This window comes from Octodon degus, unplaced genomic scaffold (genome assembly GCF_000260255.1).
Source record: "Octodon degus isolate 3935 unplaced genomic scaffold, OctDeg1.0 scaffold00027, whole genome shotgun sequence".
NCBI classification, from domain to species: Eukaryota; Metazoa; Chordata; class Mammalia; order Rodentia; family Octodontidae; genus Octodon; species Octodon degus.
Window position 1 is genome coordinate 4,662,530 of NW_004524603.1, and position 23,995 is coordinate 4,686,524.

General features: G+C 38.3%; 1 protein-coding gene across 3 annotated transcripts in view; it reads left to right on the forward strand.

Annotated features, from left to right (window-relative positions):
• Kmt2c (lysine methyltransferase 2C) overlaps positions 1–23,995 on the forward strand; it is a 300,385-nt gene that overhangs the window by 174,738 nt on the left and 101,652 nt on the right. For all 3 annotated transcript variants that reach the window (XM_023712856.1, XM_023712855.1, XM_023712854.1), the window contains exons 7-14: positions 1,199–1,361; positions 8,519–8,690; positions 10,561–10,675; positions 17,897–18,066; positions 18,385–18,536; positions 19,805–19,915; positions 21,033–21,110; positions 22,691–23,397. In XM_023712856.1, coding sequence (XP_023568624.1) covers positions 1,199–1,361; positions 8,519–8,690; positions 10,561–10,675; positions 17,897–18,066; positions 18,385–18,536; positions 19,805–19,915; positions 21,033–21,110; positions 22,691–23,397 — 1,668 coding nt within the window. The remainder of the gene's footprint in view (positions 1–1,198; positions 1,362–8,518; positions 8,691–10,560; positions 10,676–17,896; positions 18,067–18,384; positions 18,537–19,804; positions 19,916–21,032; positions 21,111–22,690; positions 23,398–23,995) is intronic.

Genomic DNA, 23,995 nt, shown 5'->3' on the forward strand with positions numbered 1-23,995 from the left:
CCTTTTGCTTCAGCTTCCTCCCCTCCCTCTTTTTCTTTTCTTTTCTCTTCTTTTTCTTTTCCTTCCTTCCTTCACATTTATTTTTGTTCTCTCTCTTTCTCCCTCCCCCCTTCCCTCTTTCTCCTCCTCTTCTTCCTCCTTCTCCTCTTTTTCAGTACTAGGGCTTGACTGAGGACCTCGGGCTTGCCAGGCAGGCAGGCAGGCAGGCACTTATGCCCCTGAGCTATCCCCAGCCCTTTGTACTTTTTTAGTATAGGGTCTCACTACACAGATTGGACTCATAATGATCTTTCTGTTTTTAGCTTCCAAAGTGCTGGGGTTACAGGCTTGCACCACCATACCCTTTCACAATCACAGTCTCAGCGTGTATTGGGGACCTGGCTGGCAGGGCTTGTGGTGGTGGGGATGGAATCCCAGTCCCTGTGCTCTGCCTAAACAAGTGCTTTAGTCCACTGAGCTATCTGGCTGGCCCTCTAGTGTTTGTTTTTAAAAAGATCTTTTGTTGTATGTTTTTGACAAAGTTGATAGAAAAAAAAGTGCTGAATTTTAAATTTGAGTGGAAGGATGAATTGGTAGTGTAAATCAGTGAACTGAGTACTTTAAATTGTATTGTTTTTAATGTTTTTTTCATTTTTAATTTATTGTATTATTTTATTTTGGTACTGGGCAGAAGGATTTTTTTTTTTTTCTCTGAATACCTTCAGGGCAGGTTTGGCAGGATTGAGTTGTGGGGATTGAACCACAGTAACCTGAGCCTGACTGCTTTGTTGAAGCAGCCACTTAAAGAACTGAGCTACGGGGCAGGCCTCCATGGTACTGGGGATTGAACTCAGGACCTTGCCCTTGCTAGGAAGGCACTTAGGCCACTGAGTTCTATATCAAGAGTCCTATTTTTAAATTTTAGTTATTTTTGTGAGACAGGATCTCGCTATGTAGTTCATGCTGGACTTGAACTTCCTTATGTCCCAGGCTTGCCTTCAGTTTCAGTGGTCCTTCTGCCTCAGACTCCTGAGTGCTGGGGATTGCAGGCATTGTTCCACCATGCGTGGCTAACTGATTCTTCTTTTTCAGGTTCAAATCAATTTTATTAGTGAGGTGCAAGTGACAGCTTCTTTTTTAAAATACCTCCCCAGTCCTGTGTTCAAATGTTCCATTTTAAGGTTTTGTGAACAGATGTGTGTCTTCTGTCTCCTTCCAGCGATGTGCATTTTGTAAGCACCTTGGAGCCACTATCAAATGCTGTGAAGAGAAGTGTACCCAGATGTACCATTACCCTTGTGCTGCAGGAGCTGGCACTTTTCAGGACTTCAGTCACTTCTTCCTTCTTTGTCCAGAGCACATTGACCAAGCTCCTGAACGATGTAAGTTTACCTCAGATGTATTTTAAAACTGTTGCCATTGTGTTTACTTCCAGCAGCATCACTGGTATTAAAAAGGGATGTTTGTGATCCTGTTATAGTCTGAGGGATTTTTTTTTTTATTAGCAGATTCCTTGAAATTAATCCCAAAATGTTGCCTCCTCAAAAACTCAAGGAGGATTTATATTCTTATTTAAAGAACAATTTAAAGCACTGTAGAAATACAAACCAAGTAAGTGGTATTTTTGGTATGTATTGTAAAGCAGTTTATTAAGAGACTAAATAGTATTCCATATCTTTAAAACAAGTAGCACCTAGTGAGAAAGTTCAAAGGTGACTTTCTTGAGTATTAATTCAAGCCGTCATTATGGGAATATTAAACGCTGAGGTCGTGCACATGGCGTGGCCTTGACAGCACGATGCGGATCTCTGTAACACCTCTTCCTGATCATCCACCTTGGTCACGTGTGATCTGTAGTGGTGCTGCTTTCCTGCCCACCCCCCCACCCCCCACAGTATTTTATAATCTTACAATTTATCAAAAATGTTTGATTGTATAAATTCTTTTTTTTTGGTGGAACTGGGGATTGAATTCAGGCCCTTGCGCTTTTCAGGCAAGCACTTATTCTACTGAGCCATCTCCCTGGCCCATGATTGCATAAATTCTGTGTTCTACAGAAAATAATTTTTTACTATTTTATTGTGAAAGATACTATTTTTTTCACTATGTGGATTTCTAAAGAGTATATTTCGAGACCTTGTTTCACCTAATAAATTTTATTTTTAGTCTTATAAGGGAATCTCCATAATATTTTATTTAGTCTTGTGTATGTGCGTAACCAGGGATTGAACTCAGGCCCTGCGCTTGCCAGACAGGTGCTTATTCTACTGAGCCATCTCCCTGGCCCCTAATCTTTTTTTTCTGTATTGCCTCTTACTTAATTTCTAGCCTTTACCTGTTCCTTAATAATATTTTTTTTTAAATATTTATTTATTTTTATTTATTACATTTATTTATTGTGTGTGTGTGTGGCCAGCTCAGCCCACCAGGGGGCGGGTCTGGCTGGCATGTGGTGCTGGGGATCGAACCGCGGTCCCTGTGCTTTGCCAAGCTTGTTTCAAGTAGGTGCTTTAGACCACTGAGCCATCTCTCCAGCCCTCCTTAATAATATTGATAAAACTCTTTTTTTCCTGTTTTCCCCAGATCTGTGAAATATAAGTATAGCTACTTTAGGTTTAACCTAAATTAACTTCAAATACAGTTAGATTATACTGTTACTGTTTATCGCTGTTTTATACTATAATTTCATCTTCAGTTAAAGTTACTTTGTGTCCCCGAATGTAATAGTATAACCTTCTTTACTATAGAGACTTGAATCATAGGTAGGACTGACTCAAATTTCTAGTTATATTTAGATTAATAAAGGACTTAAAATTTAAGAAAGTGTTTTGGATTGCACACTATAAAATGTGGGAGAAAAAGAACATACATGCTGAGTAACTATTGTGTGTGTTACTTACATAGTGAATTATTTCACTTACTGTGTAACCGTACGTGTCAGTTGCTTATATTCTGGGTGATATGACACACTTTGCCAAACAAATAAACCAGGGTGTGTGTGTGTGTGTGTGTGTGAGAGAGAGAGAGAGAGAGAGAGAGAGAGAGAGAGAGAGAGAATTTTATCCATCCTTTCAGACTCAGTCATGCTTTATGCCTCTGAACAACTTAAATATGCATATGTTTCTAATGTTAGAAATTGATTGGCTAATGCCCCTGCTGCCTTCCACTGGGGTCTGTTCTAATCATGTATACCTGCAGTTACATGATAGTCCCTGTTCTACAAGTATCATGAAGCAATTTGTATAATGATGAACTATACGAATGTGGTAAGACAGTTTGCTCTCATTTATCGTGCAGTTTGTGACAGTTTTATGCTGCTAGCTTGCAGCTAAAATATACACTGAAACCACTCAGTGATTCTGAAATAGACCTATGGTGATGCATAAAAATACATGAACAAGTAGGATAAAGTAAAACTAATGTAAGGATATTTGTCCATGGCAAATACAGATTGGACAGAGGTGTAGGTAATGGTGAGCCTGATAGTCAGAAGCAGTTTGTACTTTCCGGATGTAAACCACAAATTTGGCTCTAGACCTTTCAGTGATGCACACAAAGAAGGAAATCAGAGTGTGTGTCTGACTCGCAGTACATATAACAGGAACTCACGTGCTCCCGCGTCTACATGTTGTAGGGAAACATGTCTTAAAGTAGCTGGTCGTCAGTGTAAACAAATTCCACGGGCGATTGTGTATAATGACAGTCTAACTAAGCCAGTGGTATAAAACTAGTGCCCAACTAAATAAATCCTGTTCTTCAGGAACCTTCAGTTATACATTCTAAATTCATAGCTTTCTTACCATGTTATCTTAATCCAGGGATACAATTTAAAGATTATTGCAGATGTTCAGCAGTACCTCTTTTTTTCAATTGTGCATCATGGTGCAAGGTACTTTTTATGTTTTTAGAATGAGTGTATCTTAAATTGCCGCGTTACAATGTTTAAGTGATAGTAATTAATGGAACTCACATAGCTTTGTGCTTCTCTCTCTCTCTTTTTTTTTTTTTTTGGCGGAACTGGGGATTGAACTCAGGCCCTTGCGCTTACCAGGGAAGCGCTTATTCCTTTGAGCCATCTCCCTGGCCCCTAGCTTTGTGCTTCTGTATGTTAATTGCTTTACAAAAGTATGCTGATTTGGTCCTTCTTAAATTGGTCCCATATGACAGCAGCTTTATTTTGATTGTTCTTCACCAGCGCCTTTATTCTTTTGTGCTTCTTGGACTGCCTTGCGCACATATGTCATCTTCCATTTGAGCAAATTTAAGAATCTGTGATAAGCCCCCTTTTAATTTAAGTTCAGTGTTTGTCTTTTTTCCTGTCTCTTCTCTTTCCAGAGCTGTTAGTTAGGAAATGATCATCTCCAAAGTATATCCTTCTGATTTTTTTTTTTTTACTTTTCCTCCTACAAAAGAACCTTACTCTCCCTAATTCATTCAGCTTTTTGTGTCCTCTGCCTCTGCCGGCACCTTCTTTTCTACCTTTCATGTGTATCAGGTATTCTCTCCTTTCATTGATTAGTAGTGAAGTTTGTTTAGGAGTCAGTATTGATTAATAAGCAGTAACAAGTATGATCACTGGAGCCAGGTAGACTTGGATTCTACTCTTGCCCTCTTAAATTAGCTTTATTTTTTTATTTTTTTAATTTTTTTGGTATTTTTATTTTAAAGGAAGTAAAACGAACAATAAAATGACACAATTTTTAAATAAGATGATAAAAGATTAACAAAGCTTGTTATATTGTATATTGTTATTTTTTGTTTCTCAGATCACCAGATATAAAATGTAAACTTGATCAAGCATTATAAACACTAATTGTTCCGTTCAATGAACTAATAGAAATTAGCAGTAAAATTATCTTTGATATCATATATATTTTTTCCTTCCTTCTTTTCTCCTTTCCCTCATCCCATTTTTTTTCCATAATTTTTTTGAGAGACAAATAGCAATGAGACAGTTTCAAATCAAATTGGTAGGACAGTTTCAATAATTAACACATTGCATACTCTCTTCCTAGTGGTTATTTGCTGTACAAGATGCAGACATGATATCCTATTTACAAACACCATTAGAACAAATCCCTCTATTCATTAAGAGAATGTAACTATATATCTATCCTAACCACTTTGAATACACAGATACAAAATGGACATTCTTCTTTATCCCTTTTTTTGGTTTAGTTCCGTCATTTGAATATTATAGGTGTATTAACTCAGCAAAATATTCTAAAAGAGTCCCGTAATCCATAATAGTATTGGGTTTAATCCAGCTATTCCTCTACTGGGAATTTTCCCAGAGGATCTGAAAACACCACTCTTTTCCTAGCAGCCATCCTATTTACATACCCATCCAGAGTGTGGGAATGTTCCCTTTTCTTCACACCCTTGCAGCGTTTGTTATCTTTTGCCTGTAATCCCAGTGCTGGGGAGGCTGAAAACAAGAGGATCACTTCGAGTCTGAGTTGCGTAGTGAGACCCGGGCCTGGGCTAGGACTGGATCTAGCTTTAGTTCTTAAATCTCGTTCTTTTCCAGCTGCTTACATTTCCACTTAATTGTTTAATTATTGCTTCAGTCCTAACCCCTTTTTGATGTACAGACATATGCGAATTTTGTATAACGTATACTATTATGTAACACACATGTCCTGTTTTTCCTCCGACATGACATCATAGCAATCTAGTAAGCTATTTTGTATCTAACTGAGAAAAAGCTGTTGTAATAGCTCTGCACATGTTTGCTCCTTCACCAGGGAGGAGGTTGGAACCGACGTCATTTCTTTGTATAGTGCTTTTTTCTATTACTTTTTTAATATAACATATAGTAAATGTTTTTTGTACTTGGTGTATCACATTGATTATTTGATGTTCTGTGGTAATTAAACAATATGACCAGATTATCTCTTAAGAAATTGCTAGAAACTTAAAAAGTGGTCAGTGTGACAAGGATATAGAATGTTGTATTGTTCCAGAGTGGGTTTTGCTGTACAGAATAGCTCTGTGAAATGGAAGTGTATTGTGTGAACTACAGCAGTAATTGAAGTTGTTCTAGTAGTCTTGTTAAGGGTTAAAAATGTGAATATTTGATGTGAATTTTATCAATGTATTTTACTTAATCCCCCATATGTAAGATACAGATATTCCAATATCTAATCACTATGCAAATAGTTTTGAGGTACTTGACTTTTTCTCCTGCTAAGCCTTTGGAGGCCAATATCTATTTTATATTTAGTGTATACCTCAGTTTGGATTAGTGACAGTGCAGCCATGCGGGTGTGGTAAGAGAGCCTCAGGGAAGATGTTTCAGTGGGGTTTTGAGGCTGCTTTGGAGTAGGCTGGGCACAGCATTTTTGGCAGAGGAGTAGAATGTGCAAAAATAGAGGCATTGAAGGCAGGTTGTGTTAGGTGTGCAGCAGGCTACTTACTGTAACAAGAAAATAGTGGTTCTGATCTTAGATTAGAGTGATTGTCTTTAGAAGATACTGTAATTATTAAGGCAATTTGTGATAGACACATTTTAAAAAAATAGAATGGTTATCTAAAGTTTAGTAAGAATTGCACTTGATCTTAGCCACAAAGTGGAGAATTGATAACAAGAATAGGTATCTTGTCAGATGTGCCGAATGAGTGAAGAGTCAACAGTGCTATCTTTCTACCCATTCTTTTGAGAAAAAAGGAAGGTTTTTTTTTGAGGGTAAAACTTTATTGGAAAGGAAAGCTTCTGTCGAGAGGGATAGAAGGCGGGGGGGGGGGGGAAGCTGTCTCTTCCAGGGACTTCTATAGTGTGAAACCATGAGGGGCTGAGGTGGAGAAAGGGGGCACTCGCTTAGGTGGATGTGGGGTGGGACAAAGCTATGGTCTACCAATGGGATTACAAGTACCACTGCTCAGGTAAAATTGATTAGGCCCAGGACCAAATGGGGAAGGGAGTCACATAGCAAGCGGGCATGAATATAAAACAGGACCTTATCAGGTAGCCATCAGATAAGGATCCTCCCTGGCCTTCTCAGGGTGAGGATCAGTCCGGGATGTAAAATGAAGAACTTTTAAGTTGCATTTTAGAGTTGCTGAATGTGTTTTTAGAAAATTGACTATTATTAAGCTCCAATAAAACTTGAAAATAAAGTTTTGGAATTTTTTTTTTTTTAAACTGCACTTAAATAATGCTATCTTAGTTTTTAAAAAACTGTGTATAGCAAAAAGTCTGCAGTAACAATACAGTGGCTCATAAAGCCTAAATATTTATTATCTAGCCCTTTGCTAGCTAAGTTCAGAAAAAATTTACTGGTTCTTGGCACAAGTGAAAGGAGTATTACTGCTCTATTTGAAGATTGTTAATGGGAAAGAAAGAAGATAAAAAGTGCTGTTAGCCCAAGAGGAAGAGATAGAACTGAGAAAACCTGCAACAAGGTGTTGAGTGAACACATATACTTTGTGGTATATTTTATTATTATTACTGTTTTTTAATGTATTTGGTTGTTACAGGGTCTCACTATGCAGCTTGGACTCATAGTGATCCTCCTGTTTTCAGCCGCACCAGCACTGGGATTATAGGAGTGCACCAATACACTGGGACTCGGTGGCCGCCTCAGCCCGCCCTGGAGGTGGGCCTGGCATGGCATGTGGTGCCAGCGATCGAACCATGGTCCCTGCACTTGCCTAAGCACACGCTGTAGTCTGCTGAGCTATCTCGCCGGCCCCATTTGTGATATGTTTTATACGTAACACAATTTCTGTTACGTAAAATTGGTATGAGTTTAGAATGTATCGATTTTCTTCTTATATTGTATTATAACTGCTATTTGTAATGTAACAGTATTGTTCAAAGTGTTGTGTTTATTTTTACATTTATTTTTGTGTTGCTTATAATAGAAATGTTAGAAGGCACCTTTGCTTTCAATCATCACTTAGGAATATTATCTATAAGAATATTGCTTTTAACACTTTTACAAAAGGCAATCAGTGAGTATAGGATTAGCATGTAAAACACTGTATGTATAAATATGTGGCGTCAGTCTCTAGTAGACTCTTGTGTAAATCATTTTCCAATGTTTAAAAAACACTATTAAGTTTGAATAATCTGTTTTATGGTTAAGCATTTTAATCTCATTAAATTTAATTTTATCTTATTGTAATTTCCAAATACTGAATCCAAATAAAACATTTATTTTTACCTTATAAGCATCTCTCAAGTTTTTTTCCCCCCCCTTGTTTGGTTCTTTACAGGAACTATATATTTAACATTAAATGTGTGGTATTATCATTGGCATCAAGAGAGAGAAGAATTGTGTATGGTCTCAAGCTGATTGATATAGGCACAAATAATTGCAAAATTACATCATTAATCTTAAAATAATTTAGATTAAATACACTATAATATTTTTATAGAGACCTTATGCTGCCTGAATGTTAGTTCGATGTGGATAACTTAAAAAGTCTAAACGATTTATCATGCGAATCCCTTCTAGTGATTTTTTTAAACTGTCAAGTCAGAAAAATATTAAATTCTTACGCAACAATTTCATTGTTTTGCTGTTAATTATAGCAAAGGAAGATGCAAACTGTGCAGTGTGCGACAGCCCGGGAGACCTCTTAGATCAGTTCTTTTGTACTACTTGTGGCCAGCACTATCATGGAATGTGCCTGGACATAGCGGTCACTCCATTAAAACGTGCAGGTTGGCAGTGTCCTGAGTGCAAAGTGTGCCAGAACTGCAAGTAAGTTTTGCTTTCAACTCAAAGATGTGCATTGAGTTTAAGAGAGGCCCTGTCTTAGGGTCTCAAGGGTTATATGATACGATAAAAACTTGTCCGTTTGCAGCTATGTTCATACAAACTGACTTTATTCCTTAAATTGTTGGATTTTACTAACCTTTCTATTATTTTGAAATAGTTGTAAACAAAGTTGATTTTAGTAATGTAAATTCCTCTGGTTGCTTAAAAAGCTAATTTAAGGGGCCGGGGAGATGGCTCAGTGGAATAAGTGCTTCCCTGGCAAGCTCAAGGGCCTGAGTTCAATCCCCCGTTCCCCAAAAAAGAAAAGTTAATTTAAATGTGCCAACAATTTGTAAATAAATCAGATTAATAGTTTATACAGAAAAGTAAGTTTTTCTTGAGAGGAATTAGGGAGGAGCTATAATAGGAAAATGAAGTTCTAACTACAGAAATCAATTACTAGAGTTGATGCCTTCCAAATGTATTTGGATTTCTATTGCAGGAAGAACTGTTTCTATTAAGACTATTGTTGTAATAGTCTTTATATCTATCTAATAGGCAAGTATCTCCAGTAGATTATAGTTAGCATAATTCTCAAACAAAGTGTTGTGTGGCATTTTAAAATTTGTCATAGGGTTATCTTTTCCTATTTGCTGCATTCCATCCCTTGATCTTTTTTCCAAGTCTTGCCTGTGACTCCTCATTCTTGATTCTGTAGTGAGGTCAGCAATTTGGGGTGTTACTAATATCTTCTTCAATCTTAAAACTGTTTATAAGCTGAGACTTTTATAGTGATGAGGAAATTATGCCCTGCCTCGCCATGGTCGGTTTGTTTCAGTAGTTAGTACTGAACATCTGTGTCTTAGAAGAAATCAGACCACTTCTTATTTGGTAAAAATTAGGTGATGCCTTATATTTGTACTTAGTTTCTTGGGGGAGGACTAAGAGAACTTGAGTAGAGTGTTTGTCTGTCTCCAAGATCTTTGCATGTAGCTGAGGGGATACAGCCTGGAACTCTGCAGTGGTTTTCACTTTCTCCTCCTCTTGAATTAAATTCTTAGTATTTGAAAGTGGTTCCTTGCCAAGAATTGAGACAGTAATCATGTTGCAGGCGAGGGGCCCAATTTTTGGAGCAAACAGTGTTTTGAGAATACTCAGTTTTCAACTGTAATTCTTACCAAGATTATTTTTCTTAATGCATGATTTAGTACCTATGCTTAATGGATAGTCTAAGTTCAACTGGCATCATATTTAGCTTTCAGGGAATCATCGCTGATTATCCCTATTTTATACATGAAATTCACCTTAACTCCAAGTTGTTAAGACGTCTCACAGCTTGGCAACAACAGCTTGAGTATAAATACAGATCTGATGCCAAATTTGATTCTCTTTTATTAGAGGACAGTGTCTCTCCAATTCACAGTACCTTTTGACACATTACCACGCAGTGGCTATAGCTCCTTCCTCCTGTAAGGATGTATATTAGACTTTCAAAAAGTACAGATAGTGATAGTGAACGTTTTAGAAGCTGAGTGCCCGAGCTGCAACCTGGAGCTCGCGGAGTGCCAGCAATGCAATTACACCTGGCTGCTTGGCTGCTGGGGTGGTACTGTGGTCACTTGGGGTGCTGCCTGAGGTTTGGCCTGAGGAAGGGTTATTCATCTTGTCTTAACCTCCCCTACAGGAATCCTAAATGCGTAAAGCACGTTAACCACAGGTTATCTTCAAGGATAATTCTTTAGGGTCCTATGGTAGGAACAGAGACAAAACAGATACCGAGGTATCTATGAACTGTGAAGTTTCTACAACTGATTCTTTTAGTGAATACTCGTGTTTAAAGAGAAGGCATCATTAATGCTATCTTATTTTTTAGACAATCGGGAGAAGATAGCAAGATGCTAGTGTGTGATACGTGTGACAAAGGGTATCATACTTTTTGTCTTCAACCAGTTATGAAATCAGTACCAACCAATGGCTGGAAATGCAAAGTAAGTTGTTTGTTTTTTAAGAAACCTACCCCTCTGTATGTTTTATGTAGCTAGTAAATTGGATATCTGTTCAAATCTACACATTATCATCAACTTAATTTTTTGGCTTTTTTGAGACTGGCTTTTACTATGCAATTCAGCCTGGCCTTGGAGTCACTGTTTGGCCCAGGCTGGCCTTGAATGTGCAGCAGTCCTCCTGCCTCAACCACCCCAGTGCTGAGATTACAGGTATGCACCACCATGCTGTGCTACAATCTTTAAAAAACCAATTTTATTGATGTGTAGTCGATACATGCAACTGTTATTTAAAGTTTAACTTCACACATGAAACTATCATCCTTTTCAAGATAATGGATATTGTTGCCATCCCCAAAATTTTCTGGTACTATTTGGGGATCTGTCCTTCCTGGCTATTGATACCTTTCTTTGGTTTTCCTGGGGATTTTTTTCTCACAAAAAAGATTTTCTCACAAATAAGAGTGTTCTTATTCTAGCATTTTGTATATAAATACCATCTTATGATAAAAAATTCTTTTTAAAAATATGACTTATTTTACTCTATTTTCTTGAGGTTTGTCCCCATCATTGTGCATATCAGTAGTGATTCCTTTTTATTAATGTGTTATAAATGCCACAGTTCATTAAATCATCTGTTGATAAACACTTGAGTTTACAATTTTGACTGTTATTAAAAGATGCTGTGACTTTAGCTAACATTTGTTTGCTGCTTCAGGAACAAAATTGATTTTGCATTATTCATCAATCTTCCCAAAACCCTGAAGTATCTGGACACTTAAAGTGATATATTTTAAAAACTGTAATTGAGGTGTAAAAATGTATCTTATTTTTTAAGCACAAAGATTATCAAGAGCTTTGCAGAGTGAACCTCAGAGCTTTACACCTAAGACACTTGTCACTGATGGAACGGCTCTGGGTTTCGTTACAGTTATGTTATAGTTATATGTAGTCTTTGTGTATGTGCACACACATATATTAAATATATGAAATCATGAGGATAACTTTTGGCTTCCTCTTTCCCTGTGGTAGTTTTAAGTAAATTATTATTGACTGAGTTATTTCTTTGTTAGATGCTGTCAGAAATTTTTTTGTTTGAGATTTGGTTAGGATCGCTATATATATATTTTTTCCTGTCACTCACTTTTCTGTTACTTAATATATATCATGATTTCTAATTGGTAGGATTTTTTTTTTGTCCTTAGAAACAGGGCCTTGCTTTGTAGTTCTGGCTGGCCTTGAACTTGCTGTGTAACTGCCTATGCTGGCCTTGAACTCATGGCGAGTCTCCGGTCTGACTCAGCCTTCCAAGTACTGGGACTATAAGTGTGTCCCAGTCACCATCCCTGCCTGCAAACCTTATTAAGATCTATTTGCAGTTACTATTATTTTTTCCTGGTTGTTCTTTCCCTCAGCAATTCCCCCTTCCCATCTGCTTTTCTATGAGATGTTCCTTGCTGGTCAGAAATATGCTGAGATTCTCTCATTAATTTTGATAATTCCTGTGCTTGGCTGACAACTGTGTCTTTAACAGTTTGTATAGCTGCAATAAATGACAACAGATTTTAGAATATGTGTACACACAAGTGCAAAGAATTTAAATTTTTAACTAATAATGGAAGGTAAGAATAATTCAAACTGCTCTTAGGATGTGGGCTGCAACAAACTTAGAACTCCATATTCATAGTGTCTCCAGTAATTTTAGTTTAAAATAGTACCAGGCTGGGGAGATAGCTCAATAGAATAAGAGCATCCCTGGCAAGCACAAGGGCCTGAGTTCAATCCCCAGTTCTGAATGAATGAATGAATGAATGAATGAATGAATAAATAAATAAATAAATAGTACCACATAGAATTTATAAAATAAATATAGCAAATTAAAATATATTAATCTAACCTAACAAATTTGCTTTGAACCTAAATCCCTGATATTGGATTTAATATTAAGATACTTTCTCAGGCCTAGTTCAGTGCTTGAGCTTTTTCTTCAGGAGTGTTGTAGAAAATGCCTTTTTCCCTAGAGGTGCTGAGATTGAGCTCACGTTTTCGCCATGCTGAGTAGGTGCTTCATCACTAAGCCACAGGGACTGCCTTTTGTATAAAATTAGTATTGATAACACCATGGATTTTATTAGCTCAGGTTAACCAGGCTGACAGTGCCAGTAAGTGGCCTTCGAACATTACATTAGTTAATAAAATGTCACTCAGCTCTTTGAAGCCTGTATTGATAGGCTCTCTCCCGAGGCACAAATGAAATCTGTAATAAGTGCACTGTCAATCTAGTTATTTCTAAAATCAGTTTCTCAGTGCAACTTACTAGTATGCTGCCTTCCGATTAACTTGTAGGTAGGTATGTATGGAGGAAAGCTCTGCTTGCTCTCTGGATTTACCTGTGTGCACTGTGGATTATGACACTGGGCGCGTCATATACCTGCGCTATCTCCCCCTCCGCTGTTTTACCAGGTGAAAATCTTCCATCTCTGGTAGCACTTGTGACTAACATAATAAATACAAATACTAAATATGGGTAACAAAGTCTGTATTGCAGCATTCTTTGATGCTCAATTAAATTTTGTAGTTTTTGATTAGTATTGGTATGAAGTTTTAAGGCTGCAAAAACAGTTTTCCAAAATCAGCTCTCGCTGCAGCCTCACATTACTGCCTCAGTGGCACAGAAGCGCGCTTGTGGTGTGCTGTATGTGTCTGCCCCAGAAGCCGACCTTCCATATGTTCCCTGGTGCCCTTGTTGCGTTCTTGGTGCCCTCCTCCTTAGGTTAGGCTTCTCTTCTACCTCATGGGGCTGGTGGACCCCTCTGCTCGCTGGAGTGGTCTGGCCCGACCGACCTCTCTCCAAACTGCCTTCCTTGGCATCTTTCTGGCAAGCAGGATGCTCTGCTGCCACTCCTGAGGGTGAGGAGTGGAGAGAGAGCAAGAGGATTCCTCATCTGCACCCCCTTAGCCGGGAGGAGGACGGGCACCTGGCGCCTGAAGCAGCCTAAGGCGAGCACAAGTGGTTCCTGCCGGAAGGCAGATGCTGGGGCTTTTCTGGCTCGGGGCCATCACCTGGGGAACCCAGAGCCCTGGGTAGCTGCGCGCACGCGTAGTGCGGGGAGGCGGAGCCTGCGGGCCGAGTGAGGAAGGCTGGCTGGGCTCCTGCCCTTGCTCCCCGGTCCGGTCTGTGAGAGCTGCTTCTCTCTTCTCTTGAAGAGGGGCTGAGGAGCCGCGCACGCTGTCGGGCAGGTTGGTGCTCTTGTGCTTCCACATTCACTGAATGTAGCCTCTGCTTGCCTCTTTACTTTCTGAAATACGAAGTTGAAAATGTAATCCATTTTCTTTTCCTACACATTTTTAAGACTCTAAATCTATTTTTGGCTGTAACTTTGGTTGCGTTCAAATTTACTATGTTTGGGCCTGGTGAGATGGCTCAGTGGTCTAAAGCACCTACTTAGAACAAGCTTAGCAAAGCACAGGGACCACGGTTCAATCCCCCAGCACCACATGACAGCCAGCCCCGCCCCCTGGTGGGCTGAGCTGCCCCCCCCACAAAAATTAAAAAAAAAATTTACTAGGTTTATAACTTTTTTTTGTACTTGTAACTTTACATATGTTTAACCCTGACCTAATGGCTTTTTTTTTTTTCATGAACATACTGAAATTTGTCAATTTTAGCTTTAAATTGTATTTAGGAAATTTACTATATGTAGATTTTTTTTTTTAAATTTATTTATTTGTGTGTGTGTGTGTGTGTGGCCAGCTCAGCCCACCAGGGGGCGGGGCTGGCTGGCATGTGGTGCTGGGGGATTGAACTGCAGTCCCTGTGCTTTGCTAAGCTTGATCTAAGTAGGTGCTTTAGACCACTGAGCCATCTCACCAGCCCCATATGTAGATTTTTAAAACTTTTTTTTTTTTTTGATACTTGGATACTGGTTGTTTAAAAGTGAAATATATTGCAAATATGGCTTTTGTAATTTCATTGCTGGATGAAAATGTTTTCAGATTTTTTTTTTTTTTTTTTTTTTTTGAGGAGCCAGGGATTGAACTCAGGCCCTTGCGCTTGCCAGGGAACCTAATTGCTATTATTTCTTCTTTTTGTTCTGAGACAAATTTTTGTTATGCTGTTCAGGCTGGTCTCAAACTCAGAGTGATCCTCCTGTCTCAGCCTACTTTAAGTGCTGGGATTAGTGTGTACCACCATGACCAGCTTTAATAATTTTTGATGTGTTAAACTGATTTAAAAATTGATAAAACTACTGTAATTGGTTCTATCTTTCCTTATGCACTCCCACCCACACCCCGCATTTATTTTTGTGGCTGCTTCTTAGTAAAGCCACTGTTAATAAATTGTGCTTTTATTTCTGAGCAGTACTTGGGACTGAACCCAGTACTTTCTCACACTGATCTGTGTCCCGCCTTTTTTAAAACTTTGTTTTGAACAGGGGCTTGCTAAATTTCTTAGTCTGAAAGTGAAATTCAGATCCTGCTGTCTCCTGTCTCCCAGAGTGTTGGAATTACAGACATGTACCAATAGACTCAGCTTGTGCTTTTTATCAGTGTAGAAAATCACCCTTTAACCTCTGTAGCTTGCCCTTTTTCTTTTTTGTTTTCGCGGAACCAGGGATTGAAGTCAGGCCCTTGTGCTTGCCAGGCAAGCACTTGCTCTACTGAGCCATCTCCCCGGCCCAGCTTGCCCAGTCTGTCTTTGCTTCACCTGCGGTATGACCACATGATCTTTTAACATCTTTTTACTTTGGCTCTTTCTGTTCGTTTTCAAGGTTTAATAGAGCTGTTTAGATTGTTCATTGTAATTGAAGAACTTGTCTGTTGTAAGGCAAGCTTGTTCCTTCAAGTTTTCTGTTCATTAAGCTTTCTGCACTGATTTGTAGTTCCGATCTTTATGAATGTTAGTTATTATAAACTTTTTTAGTTATTATAAATGTTGAAAATACAAGATCTCTCTCATCCCCTACCCATTGCATATACTTTTCCCTTTTGTTTCTCTTTTGACTCAGTTAAATGAATATAGACCATAAACCTGATTGTATTTTCTTTTGCAAAAAATATATTTGCTCTGCTAATCCCAACTTTACTTTTAATTTTTTGGAATAATGGTTATGCTTAAAATTTTTTTTTTAATTTTCTGAAACCCATCATTTCTAAGAGAGTATCCTCTTTAAACTGCCATAGAAACCTATACTCTAGGATCATTTTATCCAGAGCTGTTCAGTTTATGGTATTATAGATGAAAAATGTTACTCATTTAAAAACACTTATTTTGATATATTTGTTTTTATCTGCCTGAAGCTTAGAGATCTTTATCTTTAATTTTTGGGTTTGCTTCCTGAATCTAGGTACTAATGTGGTCCTATGATGATTAATTTGTGCCCTGGTTACATTGCCCACTCTCAGACCCATTTAAGGACTGAAAGAGTGTTTTTGTTTTAAATACAATACTTGTCTGCTTTTTACAAAAATATTAACATTCTGTATATTCTCTTTAATAATATTGTAGTAGCAGCTCAACAGATTTTGTTTCTTTCAATTCATAATCTAATGCTTTCCATTGTCTTGGGAAACCTTCTGTAGCTTTTTTAAAAATGTATGTAGTACAGGGTATACAGGGTCTCACTTCGTAGATCGGACTCCTAGTGATTCTCCTGTTTTCAAACTCCCAAGCACTGGGATTATAGGTGGGCGTCACCACGCCCAATTTCAGTTGCCATCTCAGTGTGCCCCGGGAGTGGGGAGGCACGGCCTGCTGGAGATCGAACCCTGGCCACTGTGCTCTGCCTGAAGAGTTGCTTTAGTCAGCTGAGCTATCTGGCAGGCCCTTCTGTAGCATTCCTCTTGTCTTTCTCAGCTTGTTCCCTGACTTCCTTTGGTTACTCTGGCGCACTGCTCTCTGATAGTCTGCTCTTCTTTCAGACTGATAGAATTGTACACAGTATTGCTGAGAACACTAGTGGATAATTTCTAAATTCTCTTTGAATTAATACATAATGCAGGGGCCGTAGAGATGGCTCAGTAGAATAAGCGCTTCCCTGGCAAGCACAAGGGCCTGCGTTCAATCCCCAGTTTCGCAAAAAAACCAAAAACACGCAATGGTTAATTGCCTAAGCTGTTGAGTGAAATTCTGGCTTCTTTTTTTTTTTTTCCCCATTTAGTAAAGACACACAGTCCAACAAGTTGTTAGATTTTCTCAAGTCTCTGTGTAGAATCTTAAGTTCTGAACTGCCACAGGTGTTGGAGTTTGTGTGATGAGCTGCGTAAAGTGGCCGGCACAATGCCTGACGTTAGTGAATACCCAAGTACTGCCCAGAAGTTTGAAAAGGGAAGCCCCTCCCACGGGTGGCCTTTGCCTCTGGTCCTCAGTTCCCTCATGGTTCTCTGGAGTCTGTGTTATTCATGGATTCAGCATTCCTGGGGCAGGGGCTGGAGATGCTGGGGGCAGCAGCTGTGCCCTGTTAGGTGCCCATCTGGATAAGATGCACTCGAATGGGGCAGAGTGTGTGCCGGGGTTGGTGTGGGTGGACCTCTGGCATGTGTGCTCCTGCCAGTGCTTTGCATCATTACAAGCTCTAAAGTATTTGCCATCACTGCTACATCTTTCCTGAGCGCCGTAATTGTCCAGCCAGCTGCTTGCTTCTCTTTCTCACGAATGCTGGTGTTTGGTATAATATGCACTAAATTATTTTTTATTTGAAAATAATTTTAAACTTTAAAAGTTAGGAGAATAAAAACTGTGTCTGTTATGCCAGTTGCGTTGAATGGGTCGTACTGTTGTTAGCAAGAGTTCTTTAGTTCCTCAGCTATCAAGAAGCAGATGGAATGCTGCTGCAGCAGCAGTACTTTGGTTGCTGTAGTAGTGGGTTGAGCAGATGTATTCCGTAAAATTTCTTTCCTGATGTTGGTATATGGTTTATTCTGAAGTTTCGGGTGTGGTGGTTTTGGTTTCTTTCTCTCACATTCATACTTTCCTGGGTCCCCCCAACCCCTTTAAATTTTCCTGGAGATCTTAGTGCAAATTTTATGTGGTACCTCATTCAAAACAAATTGCTTTTCCGAAAGCACGTTCCTTTAGATGGTCTCAGGAAAATTAAGCCTTTATGTGTAGTAGAAGTGTTTGATTGATTTTTTAAAGAAAGATTTACATCATAACTGCAATTATAGATAACATTGTTTCTTGTTTTTATTTTTCTTGATATTTAGAATTGCAGAATATGTGTAGAGTGTGGCACACGATCTAGTTCTCAGTGGCATCACAATTGCCTCATATGTGACGCTTGTTACCAACAGCAGGATAACTTATGTCCTTTCTGTGGAAAATGCTACCATCCAGAATTGCAGAAAGACATGCTCCATTGTAATATGTGCAAGAGGTAAGAAGACACAGTTACTCTGTTTCATTTCCCTTGATCCATGTGATCATTTGCGCTGCTAGACCTTGAAAATTGCGTCACATCTGCCCAGAACTAGTATTAAGAGGGAAAAGTAAAGAAGAGACTGTTTAAAAATATGGAAGTAAAGATGTGTCACCCCTTTAAGAACATGAACAGATGCCAGATTCCTTTTGAAAACTTTTGTTGGCAGTTGCCAGCCTTTTATTCTCTAGCTTTCTAGCAGTTGCCTACCCTTTCCATAGACAGTAACTTGACTTTAAATTAGAAAATTTTATTTAAATGTACTTATTACTGCAGATGGGTTCACTTAGAATGTGACAAACCAACAGATCATGAACTGGATTCTCAGCTCAAGGAAGAGTATATTTGCATGTACTGTAAACACTTAGGAGCTGAGATGGAGCCATTACAGCCAGGTGATGAAGTGGAGATGGCTGAACTCACTACAGGTAAGTTGGGCATTTTTGCTCTGTTTTCTTAATATAAACGTGCCAGCCAGTTACCATCCTGTTATGCTAAATATAATGAAGAAATCCTGTTCACAGGATTTCTTGATCACGTCTTGTTCTCAGTTTCTACAATAGTAAGTGTATTCACTGTCATCATTTCTGAGTCTGATGGTTCATATCAGAAGCAGCTTTTTTCTGACAGTTTTCTTAATTCCTGACTTCTGGTCTGGTATGCTTTTCTTCTCTGGGCTCCTTGGGCTGGCAGTTCCTCAGCTGTAGGCTGTTGTCTTGTTTGTTCTTCATGATCTGTATTATCTTACTCTAAACAAGGTTTGTTTTCTAACACCCCACTTAAGTGTTTATTACCTCTGAATCCAAAGTTTCATTCAAGTAGAAAATACTTTTGATTGTATCCTGTTATTGTAATCATTGCAAGATTCTTGGAAAGTAATGAAAATAGACCTGCTTTACTAAATTGTTTTTCACGTATGGTGTGGCAACCTTAATAAAAGTCTTATTTTATCACCTACCTGTAGAAAACTTAGGTAGTGGTATTTCTGTTACTGACATGTTATTCCACAGTACCATTGGCATATAGTCATGGAATGCATATTCTTTAACATAGGAAAGTAGTGGTACACACCAGTAGTGCTAGCTGCATGGATACCTGAGCTGGATTGTTGCAAGTTTGAGGCCAGCCTGGGCAGCTGAATAAGACTCTTGTCTCAATACAAAGTGGAAAGAGAGTTGGGGTAGCTCAGTGGTAGAGCATTTGGGGAGCATTTGTGAGGCCATGGGTTCAGGCTCCAGCAGTACTGCAGATGGATGGATGGATGGATGGATGGATGGATGGATGGATGGATGGATACATATTAAAATGCGAAACCCCATAGATAGATAGACAGATAGATAGATATTTAACATAACTATATTTCATACTTACACTGAAGTATTAGTCTGGAACAGAAGTTAATAAAAGTATCTAACATGATGAGTTTGTACCTGGAATTATTCCAGATGGTAAGTTAATTTGTTTGGCTGTTGTTTATGGAGATGGTGGGGATGAAACCCAGGCCTTTGTTTGTCTGTGATCCTGTAAGAGACATTTTTAGTTGACACATAACCAATTACTTTTCAGTATGTTGTTTTGGCTTAAGAAAAATCTGTGTCATTTCTGATAATATACCCTCACCAGACTTAATTGTTGACTTAGTTAATAAAAACAAAAAGCTCTTTCTGAGCTAAAGAATTAATAATTTTTTCTTAAGATTATAATGAAATGGAAGTTGAAGGATCTGAGGAGCAAATGGTGTTTTTGGAGCAAGGAGATAATAAAGGTGTCAGTGATCAGGAGTCCACACCTGGCATTGTTCCGGATGGTAAGACGCTTGTGTCGGTGAATATAACCTGTTTTTTTGTGGAAAATGTATGTGTATGGTGACTATCCAAATATATACTATAACTTGAGTATGCTAAATAAAATTTACGCAAGGTTTTGACACTTTGCAAACTGTTTAGATCTACGAGCTTTTTAGAAAGATAATCTTAAGAGCAAATTAATAGGAAAAAATCTTACGCTGTGTGTAATCCATAGTTCAGCAGTATTAGCAATACAGATTTAATCATAAGCACAACTTGTTGAGGGATCTAGTGATCATAATTGAAAAAGCAATGCAATGTTTTCTTTAGTACTTACAATTACCAACTAGAGCTGCTGGTAATTATGAGATGTTTCATGCTGAGATAATGAAAATTGTATTTGATCAGGAGTCCTTTTGAGGATAATTTCAATGATGTGTCAATTTGATTTTTATAGTGTTAATACCTCTTACTGTCATTGAAGATTTGGAATTAATATGACAATTGAGGGAAAACTAGTAAATCATGGGCTTATCTGAAAGTGATACTATCTGTGTTGTATGATAAAATTATATAGTTTGCATGTATGCTTAAAAGGCCTTCAGTCTTTTGACATACATTAAGTTCACATTTAACAACCCATCAATACAGAGTTTTACTTCACTGGGTGCAGTAGCAGCATCTGTAATCTCAGCCAAAGGAGGCTGTGGCAGTGAGACAGAGGATCACCCACTTGGAGTGATCCTGGTCAGCTTACTGACTTAGCAAGACCTTGTCTCAAAAATTTTTAAGAAGTACATAAAAAAGTATTTGGCATGTAATATAGCATGAAGGCCTTGAGTTTAAATCCCTAATACTGCCCACTTAACAATAGTAACAACAATGAAGAAACTGCACAAAGATGGTATACAAGAAAAAATAAATGGTAACAAATCTTATTATGTGTATATAAATTCCTAATTTCATCTTTATATGCCACTTAGTAATAAGTATGTTTTGTGCTTATGTTGGAAATTGGTGTTTTGTGGTAAGGCAAAACTCTGATATTGTTTTGGGAGCAATGTTTATTGTTATACAAATAATGTTAGTGCAATTCTGACTCCTGATAGAGATAACATAATACATTCTTTGTGGCAGTTCAAGTTGTCCACACCGAAGAGCAGCCAAAGAGTAACCCACCGGCAAGTGTTGACCCAGATGGCGTTCTCATTTCTGGTAAGAGTGTGTTCCAGCTGTCTAATGTTATAGTTACAAGCTAATCCCTTTATGTTTATTCTGCAGGTTCGAGAGATTGTCCATTAAATTAACTTTTCAAATAAATTGTTCCAAAGACTTTTTTGCAGTTGGTTCACATAGTTAACAGTAGCAATCTTTGAGTCAAGTGAAACATTTTTGAAGTGAATTGACAATTGACAGTTTCTCATAAACATTTTTGTTTTTTAAAAAATGTTTAACATTACCTGTTCTGTTTCTTGCTGTTTTTCTTTTACCTGCAACATTAGTCTTTCAATAAAGCAGGAATGAGATGTGAGTTCTGATTTTTGTATCAAAGTATAAATTTTAATCAGTGATCAACAAATAATGGAATTATTGTCTTTATTAGTGTACATTAAGAGTTGCCTTGAGGACACCCAGAACAAATGACTGATCTTCAGTTGTGAGAGTCACATAGGGCTCTTGCCAAATGGGCCCTGAGCTAAAGGTTTAATACACTGTAACTCAGATTTTAAGTTTACCAGTTAGTGGTGCTATGTATCTGTATATGTATCTGTGTCAGGTCATCTATATTCATTTGTGTCTGTTTTAGTTATTTTCTTGTTTCCAAATACCCAACACCTACAGTTTAAAGAAGGGGAAGTTTGTTTTGTTCATGATTTCTGTCCATGCTCAGCTGGCTGCAAGGCAGCAACCGCCTGGCAGAGGGGCCTGCCAGAGAGAATGGTGATCAACCCCTGGCAGCCAGGAAGTGGAGAGAAGGGACAAGAACACCTGCCATGCCACACCTGCCTCTGCCAGGCCCCACCAGCGAAGTCAGCTGTGCACTTACCTGTGGGTGAACCCACTGATGTGTGTAGCACCCATGGTTCAGTCCCCTTCCAGACACAAAGCTTTTAGGGCTACTTCATATCTAAACCATACTGCTATCTTTCAGTATCTAATATATTTATTTGAGAAGATTAATTTCTTATGTTCTGATAATAAAAAAGATCAAGAATTATACACAAAATATATCTTAGGTAGATTGTCAGGTATAGTTAATAAACAAAGTAAGTCTTGGTGATTGTTAAGTATTTTCTATATGTGCTCAGTACTCATTTTGTTTCTGTGTAAGGAGTTTTACACCTGAGTACCTGCCAGATGTCTTTTTATTGGAGACCATTCTTTACCTTTTAATTTAAATACTGGATATGGTGTTACTGATCTTCCTTTTCCTAGTTTTAAAATGAATGTGATAATTGCACGTACATACTTTTCAATCCTCTGTAAGTGCTCAAATTGTAAAACATGATTATAGGTATATGCTAGAATTATAATAATAATTTTCTTTTGGTTTTCTTATGTGAAAGTGCCCCAGATTCTGGGGATTCTATTAAAGCCGTGTTTTTAGAAGGTAGGGGTGTGTGAGTCCAGCCTATAAACCCTTGTGCTGTTTGGCTTTTATCAAGTGAATAGTTCCCTTTCCTGACGAATACCTTTTAAGTGGAAATTTAGCCAAATATTCTATACTTATTTATAGCTAGACATTTAAAATATTATACATATTAACTACAACAGATATTCTCTGAATTTTATAGAAACTTCCCCCAATAAAATGAATTCTGAATTGGAAAACGAGATTTCTTGTGGACCTGCTAGTGAAAAAATGGAACTGTCTTCTAAAATGAGACATGTTCATGATGAAGATTCAAAAGAAGACAAAATGGAAGTGATAGAAAATATTAAAGTCCTTGTGCACCAAACTGCTGGGCAGCAAGAGCTGCAGTCGTCAGGTGAGCCTCACAGAGTGCCATGCAAAGAAGAACCACCGCGTCCAGCGTCGCCCGTTGAATCTGTCGCTGTTCCACCATCAGCCTTCGTGCCTACAAGAGAAGAAAGCACTTCATGTTCTAAGGAACAGGTGGTTACAGAAAGAGTAGAAGCAATAGAGCTGAAAGCAAAATCTGAATTTTCATCTGGGCTCCTGGATTTTGAAATGACCTCTGCAGTTGAGCATTGTGTGAAAGATGGTTTATGCCTAGGCGATAAGTCTGCAAAGTTACCATCTGAGGCAGAGTCATCATTTCCGCCATCAGCAGACATGGGCAAGACTAATGTGTCTTCCTCTCCGACACTTTCTTCAGACCTGCCTTCGCACGACATGCTGCATAGTTACTCTTCAGCTCTCAGTTCTTCAGGCAACATTATGCCAACAACTTACATCTCTGTCACGCCAAAAATTGGCATGGGCAAACCAGCAATTACCAAAAGAAAGTTTTCTCCTGGCAGACCACGATCCAAACAGGTAGGGTGATTTTAATCACGTTGACAGTAAAAATATTGGAACACTTAATGATTTTATAAAATAAGCAGTTTGCATACAGGTTTCAGTTGGAGGGCAACATTCTGTGTCCTTCACAGGAATTCAGACATAATGTTGACTTACGTGTTTTTGGTCATTATTTAGAAAATAGTGTTAGGGAGGAATGCAAGGTTTTGTGTTTTTTTTTTTTTTTTTTTTTTTTTAATGGTCTTTTTGAGACAGAGTCTTGCTATGCAGTTCAGGCTGTCCTTGAGCTCACATTGTAGCTCAGGCTGGTCTTGAACTTGGAACAGTCCTCCTGCCTCAGCCTCCTGAGTGCTGGAATTTCAGTCTCGTAACACTCCATCTGGCTATGAAGAATGTAATTTATCAAATTTAAAATTATATTTTGGGTTTTAATTTAAGCTGTGACATAAAAAATAAGATCTATTTGATTATAGTTCTCGTAGGAAGCACTTAAATTTTTTTTTTTTTAAAAGCGAAGTGTGTGGGCTGGTGAGATGGCTCAGTGGTCTAAAGCACCTACTTAGAACAAGCTTAGCAAAGCACAGGGACCGCGGTTCAATCCCCCAGCACCACA